This window comes from Tachypleus tridentatus, chromosome 6 (assembly GCF_004210375.1).
Source record: "Tachypleus tridentatus isolate NWPU-2018 chromosome 6, ASM421037v1, whole genome shotgun sequence".
Lineage (NCBI taxonomy): Eukaryota > Metazoa > Arthropoda > Merostomata > Xiphosura > Limulidae > Tachypleus > Tachypleus tridentatus.
Genome location: NC_134830.1, coordinates 40,240,291 through 40,249,284, shown reverse-complemented (window position 1 = coordinate 40,249,284; position 8,994 = coordinate 40,240,291). Strand labels below are relative to the sequence as shown.

General features: G+C 30.9%; 1 protein-coding gene across 1 annotated transcript in view; it reads right to left on the bottom strand.

Annotated features, from left to right (window-relative positions):
* Positions 1 to 302: 302 nt before the first annotated feature.
* Positions 303 to 8,994, bottom strand: part of LOC143252296 (uncharacterized) — a 33,192-nt gene continuing 24,500 nt past the window's right edge. Inside the window, exons 2-3 of the mRNA XM_076504208.1 lie at positions 5,982 to 6,184; positions 303 to 4,659 (exon numbers count right to left, since the gene is read on the bottom strand). Coding sequence (XP_076360323.1) covers positions 4,531 to 4,659; positions 5,982 to 6,184 — 332 coding nt within the window. The 3' untranslated portion in view covers positions 303 to 4,530. The remainder of the gene's footprint in view (positions 4,660 to 5,981; positions 6,185 to 8,994) is intronic.

Sequence of the window (8,994 nt, the reverse complement as noted above, 5' to 3'; positions counted from 1 at the left end):
CATTTCGGTCTAATTGTTAATTAGTTACTATTACTGGTAGTTATTAACAATTAATAATTAGTCCTACGATAATTGCATAGACTTACCATAACAATGGTGAACGATGAATGATTAATTAAACATAAACATCATTGTCGGTTTTATTGTCTGTACTCTTTATAATCACTTAGAACTGATTATTAAGGATTATTTTTAAGTTCCATTAATAAGTAATATCCTCAAGTGACTTGAGGATTTAAAGTGCATTCAATAACTTTTTACACAATGTAAAGTTTAATAAAAACAGATACACTGCTATTGAATAACTCGTGATACTTTTATTACAAAGTCAAATGTAAATTGTAAGAAAACATACACAGCATTTACAAAACATTTTTAATATTCTTATCGGTAACAACACGTTTATATTCTCCTTGTGAAGAAACAAAACGCAAATTAATTTTCATTGCAAAAAAGGTTCACACAGTTACCTTTATCATTGTTTACTCCAAATACATTTTTTGCTACTTTTATCAAAGCTATAATAAAGCATTAATTTTATGTTTCTCCTAAGCCTTTAGGATGTAGTAGCTGAAATTTGTTTTATTCGAAAAACGGATAGAAACAAATCTTACACAGCTTCTAGCATTGTTTCTCTCATAAAAATAGTAGAAAAAAACAACAGTGAAAAAATTGCATAATATTCTATTACAAATATCAGTTTAGAATGAAGCATTGGTAAAAAAAATACTTATACATATTAGAACCATATGAATGTATTTTATTTGTTTCACACACTTCACTCTTCTTCATCTAATTGTACATCAGTATTTTCCCTTTATTCCCAACAGCCTTTTATGGCACAATATATTCCTAACTAGTAGGTAAGTGCATTGCAATAATACGTTTCTGGTAATGAATTATACAGCTCAGAATTTCACGTTTTTTTAACTAATAAAAACAATTATCATGCATATTTTACAGCTTACCAGCTTTTTTGTTTTTAAGCATTAGTGTCTGTCTTTCTAGTACTGAGATAACCTTCTCAGTGCCATGGTAGAGAGATTTGGTCATGATCACTGTTACTAATTTTTTTATGGTGAAAATGAGTAATAGAAATAATTAATGAAGTGGTATCTTATTATTTCATATATAATTCATAGTTCACCTAATAGAATCGTGCATTACTTCAATGATTCACAGTTCAACTAATAAAAATCATGCATTACACAGTGATCGATTGCTCTATCTAAATGCCACCAAAGTTCAGATGGCGTAAAGCATTATGTCTGGAATTAAGGTGTTTGGTTTTAAGAAACCCAAAACAAATCCCTTCCTTATGATTCATTGACACTATTTATCCTTTCAGAGTTTCGTGAAAGTGTTTAGTTAACAAAAGTTAATACTGAAATCAAATATGGAAATGATCTGGTTAAGTACCTGCAAGAGAGGTTTTTAGCATCCATATTATATGATTTTGATATATTTATGTATTTGAGTGTAATACCATTTCTTGTGAAGTTAATAAATATATGACTGACAAAATTTGATCATGAAAACATACACATAATATTGTTTAGCTAAATGAAGTTACTGAAAACTTAAAAAAATATTAATCGTAGAGGTTAAAGTTCACTCCATTTTATTTTTTGAAGTTTAGTGTCACAGTTTACATCACCATGTCATTTACACCACCATGTTGGAAAAATCACAAAATGTATCTCTAACTAAGGTGTTTATGCTTTGACTAAATCGTTCACATATCACAACATATGAGATCATTGAAAATAGGTTCAACTTAAAAAAAACAAACAAGAAACAGGAAACTAAATATTGAGACTAAAATATCTAGTTATTTTTTAAAGAATTACACATCCAAGAGAGGTGAAACATGTTTAAAAGCAGAGAATGTAAACAAAATTTATCCTATATATTGTAAGGTACGTGATTTAACATTTTTTGTTTATCCAACCATCTTAAGCACTTTTCATTGTCATACATGTAAATTCTAGGGTACAGAGTATGAAAGTTTTTATTGTATGCCCCTTCCCAGTGGCACAATGGTATGTCTGTAGACTTACAATGCTAAAATCTGGACTTGGATCCTTGTAGTAGGCAGAACACAAATAGTCCATTGTGTAGCTTTGTGCTTAATTACAAACAAACTTAACACTGTTTCCTTGAATGATAATACCATAACAATATCAAATAACAGTGCCCACATGTAAGCAAATAATTTACAGTATTTCAAAAGGCAAAAAAGTGCAAAACTATAAAACAGTTGAAAGAGAGAAAAATGGAATGAGACATACAAACTGATATTCCTTGAAACTGGTCTGTGTTTAGTTCAGTTTTAAGTTTTAATATACGAGACAAAATAGTTCTGAGCTTTAAAACCAGGTGACAATAAAATATAAGGTTTGTTTGAGCGTCAGTGTTATTTAAAATTCAGGTGTACTTTTATTTTGTTTAAAGAGTAACTGGATGGCCTACGTCTAAATAATTACTAAAATCAGCAAATAACTATATTCTGGGAGCCTAGCATGACCTGGCAGTTTGGGAGCTCGACTCTTACTCTACTTGCAGGTTGTACATTTGAATCCCACCAGTGAATAAACTCGAACTCTCAGCCACGAGCAGTAAAGTCTTTATGCTGAGAACCCTAAAAATTGGATTTTGATACTCATGGGGAGGGAGGGGAGAGCACTTTATTACTCAGTTGTGATATAGCTGTTTTATAAAGGAATGTGTTTTCACACTATTTCCAGGAGTTAAAATTAAAAAAAAAATTCTGGAGATGTTTCTATCCCTTCTAAAGCAACTGCATATGCATAATTTCAGTTTAGTCCCAGTTTCTATATAACCAAGTTTTCATAATTTAGGTTAAATTATATAAAGTTATTAAATTTATATAATGTTAAGTATGCACTTCACTATTTTTTTGATTTACAAAAATACATTAATAGTGTAGAAAGGTAAAAAACGTATCTTTGTTTTTTATATATACCTATTCTATGAAAGAAATTAAAGGTTAAGGAAAAATTCGAATCAACCTAAGCTTTATGTTAAAGCTAAAATGTCTTACCAACTAAGTAACCAAAATATTCAATTTGCAAAACAAAATAAAATTGGAATATTATTAGGTAAATGTGATTAAATTTGAATGTACAGTAAAATCTGAAGAAAGAAAAAACATTTCATTATAATAAGAATTTGATTGTAGCAATTTATATTTACTGGCAAATAAAAATAAACATACAAGTTGTGGAGATGTGCAAGATAGAAAAATCACTTCCACTGAATTTTTCTGTAAGAAACTGTATTATACCATTTTTTGTGCAAAATGGTAATTCTAATTTCACGTTATGCTAATCTTTGACACCAATAATAACTTGAATCTCTACATGTAAAGTTACACTAAACATAAAATAACTTCCAAATACTTAACTATATAGAACAACTACAACAAAAAAAAATTCACAGGAGGTAATCAGAAAATGTTCAACTGGTCATGTGTTTTGCCATGTGGACTAACTACATCACTGATAAACAGGAAAACTTTTTATGATTGGAAATTTAATAAAGCATTTTGAGTTCTATTTCATAAAATAGAGATAAACTACGAAGAAAACATTACTGTTCCTAACATAGATTCAAATATTTGATATTTTAAAACTAACAGTGGAAATAGTAAATCAGTTATGTATACAATAGGAGAAAATAGACATGAAGCATTTTGATGTTTCACTGGGTGATTTCACACTTATGCTAAAATGACGGTTTTGTTTTGTTTAAAGAATATATATATATGCATATATAAAAAACTAACTATTTACAAGTCACATACTAAATGTCTAATTACAATATACATTCACAAATGTAAAAAAAAGGGAAAAACTTTCAAACAAATGATGCATTATAATCAATGCTTTTATTTTTTTTCTAAAGCCTTTTAAATTGCTTTGGTAATTTTGAAACGAGGTCGTTAGCATCAAAAACATACTGAGATGTTGGCTTTTCAGTTAAAGACAGTCAACTTTAACAACAGCTGAAACATATTTACAATAACTACAATTAGACAAAAAAGGTATTCAATAACTTTTAATATTCTATGAAATTTTCTGTATGTGACAGTCACTGCCATGAAATAGCTCTTAAGTATGCAAATTGCTAAAACAATATTCTTGGAATACTTTCACTGTATTTTTCTTCTTTGCATATTGCCTTTGGTAACAGTGAATTAACACTTAAGTTCGATTTCAGTTGCTTGATGAAATAATATTTCAGTTTAGCAAATAATGTATAACAAATCTTTGGCAACGACGAATGAGCTTCTATCCAATGAGACATCACAACCTCTTCACAGCGAACAGCACCAACCTAATGTTTGGTTCTCACTTTTCAAAACATTTTACAGTGAGAATGGATGTAGTTTTCACACCAGTCTAATACTTCACACTACCAAACGTGAGCTAGTTATTTTTAAACTGTAAAAAAATATGATTTTATATACAGGAGATCAATGGTTGCATACTTAGGGGAAGTTAACGGTCACACATCCACCGAAGAGCCTTCACTGGAGGAGTGAAACCGTGGTCGACGTCTCACTACATCTTGTCTTCTGTTTCTATTCTGTGACCAGGAAAGAATACGGTTCACCCAAGGGGGAATTGAAACTGGCTGTACATATAAAACATATAAAGTGTTAATTGCATAAAGGTTAATCAACCATTACTAAATGTATAACAAAAATAAATAAACTGAAGGTTTGAGACGACTGGTGTATAATTTGCTACAACAGCATGCCAATCAAAACTCGATATCAAGCCAGATGGTTTCTTGCTTGTTACTCAAACTATAAACACTTATATGCCATATTAAAATAAAAAGTTTATCTGCTAATAAGAAGCATTATTAATCTCAATTCCCATCAAATGTCGAAACAGAAATGAGAAAGCTATATGTGAAATCTTACGAGTAAGTAGTTGAGACAGGGTCAAAGATTGATCACGTCATGAAGATAAAGAGCTGCTTGATGGATATGTTGAAACTGGAGATATTTTAAGTTAACCTCTTGGATATGTGGCCAAAATCTTGTTGAAGAGATGGAACTAACTGGTATTAAGTGTTCCGAGTGTTTGATAATTGGTACCTTTTTGTTATGTTTAAGTTTTGGGCTGTGAGACCTATGAATCAAGTTAAACGTATAAAAAGGAACATCGGCGAATTAAGTTAAAACCTCATAAACAGAAAGAGTACCCACATTATAATTAAATTTAAGAAAAACAGATTATATGAGCATATAGAAAAATTATTATCACAAGGGGTGGAATTCAACTTGTATTCACAGGGACTCCATATCGGTTCTCTATGGAATTCTATATCAAGCACCTTCTTTAAGGAGAATTTCACCACTGATTATCATTTAAAAAAAAACATGAAAAATAAAACTACTGTGAGCCATGAAAATAGGAAGAATTAATAAGCTCAGAAATAAAACTGTAATTAGATCTTAAGATGATGAATTTGTGACAAACATTCATGCATTCAAAATTAGTAATACCTCAAACACTTAAAAAGGTTACCAGGTAATAAAATGTATTAAAATAAGTATTACTTTCTATAATGCTTAGTAACTGTTAGATTTAAGAACCTAAAGATAAAATTATCGATATTGTCCTTATACGTTTATCAGAGTGAGCTACCATCAGAAAACTAAACAGTGATGATGATCAAACACGTAAAAGAAAAACCACTACCTCCAGAAGAGAACTGTTATCAAATCTGAAACAGGTACCAAAATAAAAGGCAAAAAGTGATATAGATATACTTATAAATGCCTTATTCTGAGAGCAACTATCAAAAAATATTTATGAGTAGCATATTTTTAAGAAGATTAGCAGAAATGGTAAAGATATGCAAAACATTTAATCGTTTACAAAGAAAACAGATATTACCTTAGGATTTACATAACTAAACCACGGTTTTTTACTATGACCTACCTCGTGTCTGTTTCCTTCAAAGTTTTCACTCAATTCTCTCAAAATACTTCCAGTTTCTTGTATCCACTCATCTAATGGGAAGTTTATGGACTGTGATCTCGTACGAGATTGGATGAGTGGCGTTTGGACTACATCTGGGAGAGATCGATTAATGCAATGCATCAGAGGTGAATTGCTGTCTTGATTTTGGAAAACTGGATCATCTGAAAAATAATAACATTAAACAAGGATGCAAATATGTCATGTAACTTATCTTCAGCAGAACATCATACAGATATACTATGTACACATTAATGTTACTGCTATAAAAACAATTATGCAACAATGTGTAGATGCAAGGAAGAACTCTTCAAGTGTGTGTGTGTGTGGGAGGGAGGGTAGTTTCACAAATATTTATTACTAACTCTATAGAAAATGTGGATGGAGACAAGAGATAAAGAACAACCAAAAATATGTTTAATCACTGCAATTACATTGAACGTTATTAAAGCTCCTAAATATTACGTTAAATAACACAACATACCCACAACAAGAAGGGATTTGGTTCTTCAAGGTTGTAATAGCACTCCTATCACTGGAGAGAAAAAAAATAATCAACAAGCAACATGACTACCGTTTACCTTTCATAAAATTATCAATTCCACTCATAACCTCTTGTGAAGTACTGGTCTGTTGAGAGAATCTCATTCCGTAAGTCAATCACCTTGTTAAAACTTTCATTTGTGACCTTGCTTGTATTTTATTTTCAAAGTTAAACTTGCATACTCTTGTTCTGTTAACTTCAACAAAACACAGCACAAAGAAATAATAGGTCTTTATCCTATCGACCCAGTAGAACATGTTGCAATGTCATTATGGTCACCTCTTACTTCTTTTCTCAGTACAAAATAAGAAATCTCAATCCATTCCATTCAATAATCCTTCCATCCCTGGAACCATCCTAAAATCCCTCTTGTGAACCTTTTCCAATAAGTCAGTATCCTCTGTTAGACAAGAAAACCATAACGGTTAGCAGTATTGTAAGTTTGGTTTGAATTTCGCCAAAGCTACACGAGGGCTAGCTGCACTATCCGTCCATAATTTAGCAGTGAAAGACTAGAGGAAAGGCAGTTAATCATCATGATCCACAGCCAATTCTTGCGTTATTTTCCCCATTGAATAGTGGGATTGACTATCACAAAATAATGCCTTCATGTTTGGTAGTAGTCCAATTAAAGTATAAGCATTGCTTTGTACAAAAAGCTAGTTATTTTTTAACTTATGATTTTTTCTACAATTATACCCAAAAATTATATTAGCTTTACTACTAGCAACAGAAGGCTGCTTTGATGGTTTGAATGGCTAATCCACAGCTAAGCCAATATACTTTTCTCAGCCAAGTTACTGAGTTAATTCCAATCTGTATGAAACATGAGATAAAAGGTTTGATAACACAAATGCATTATCTTACTTACTATAACTAAAGGTCATTAATAAAATATTTGTCCAACTGACCCAAGTGATTCTATAACAACCCAACACAAAACTTTACTAATTTACTAACTACATCCCTATAAATAATGTTAATGTGAACAAGAAGAAAGAACATTGTCAAACAATGACCCAAGACGTACTCCATAAACAACAAGAGTCCAGTCTGACTGGAAGAAAGCCTCACAATTATGATGTTTAATAAGGTGGAAACATACTTTAAATAGCATGAGGAATTCCAGTACATAGTCCAATCCCAAAAGTGGGCTTTATTAGAAACTGTAGTGTTGAATATCTATAATTCCTGCCAGATGCCAGCAAAAGTGGAATTGGGGCAGTTTCATCACAGTTTCAGGATGAAATACAACTAGTAAATGTGTATGCTCACAAGTCTTATTTGCACATACTATACGATGAAGAAGTAACTGACTTTACTCTCTTTTGTAACTCTTTAAACAATATTTGTATGGTATAAAATTCATTTCCCTAATGGACTCCTGTGATGATATTTATCCAGCATGTATGATGCAAAATGTAAACCTAGACAGTTCATTAGATGATGAGAGCTGGTCCATTTGTTAAATGTACAGATCCTGGAAACCATGGTGGATTTAAGATCATTTCAATGTTATCATTACAAGCCATACGTAAGGAGGATCCACTAATGGTTCAATGTGTGTAAAAATGTCAACAGTAATGGTATTTCAGGCAATACAGTTCCTAAACTGTTCTGTGGAACCCCAAGATTTCATATGATATATTCAGGGGTTCTGCAAAAACATTTTGTGTGGTATAGTCAGAGTAAGCAGCAGACCACGTATGGGCATGACAGATCATACCACGCTGTATTTCCTTTGGCACTGGCTATTTCATTAATTTTTGCAAGCCTAATTGATGACTTGCTGTAAGTTAGCTGCTAGTGATAGTCCAATGCAATGTTCCAAGGAAACAACAAGCTAATCTTGAATTTGAAAATATTTTATAACATTACAGAATTACAGTAATGTAAAGTATTGATTCTACTTAGCCATAGATTAATGGCTATAAGTAGGAACTTTAAAAACAAGTTCTTCTGATAATAATTTTTATTGATTTAACTTTTTAACATAAGGCTGTTTCTTTACCCGCTGACTGTTAGTATAAACGTTTTGTTTGTTTCTAACTAGCATAAAAAAGATTATGTATTTTGTTTTTCACTTTGTATCTAGTTTCTTTATTTCATTTAATACTGACTCAGTGTAAGATTTAGTACAACTCTGTAATTAATATCTTGATAGAATCTCCAGTTATCAAGTAGCCCTCTGGCTACTTATAATTGCAGATAACAGCTTTCATAAAACATTACAAAAAATAAACCTCTAAAAAAGAAATATGAAAAATCTAGAGGCATTTATATATATGCAGACATGTGTATGTAAACATGTATATGTGAATGTTTATTAGTTACTTTATTAAAAAGTTTTAATAAATTTTGTTTGAAATATTCACTTTTTTGCTTTAATTTACTTCTGAAATATAGAAAAAGTCAGAAACAGACAATTAA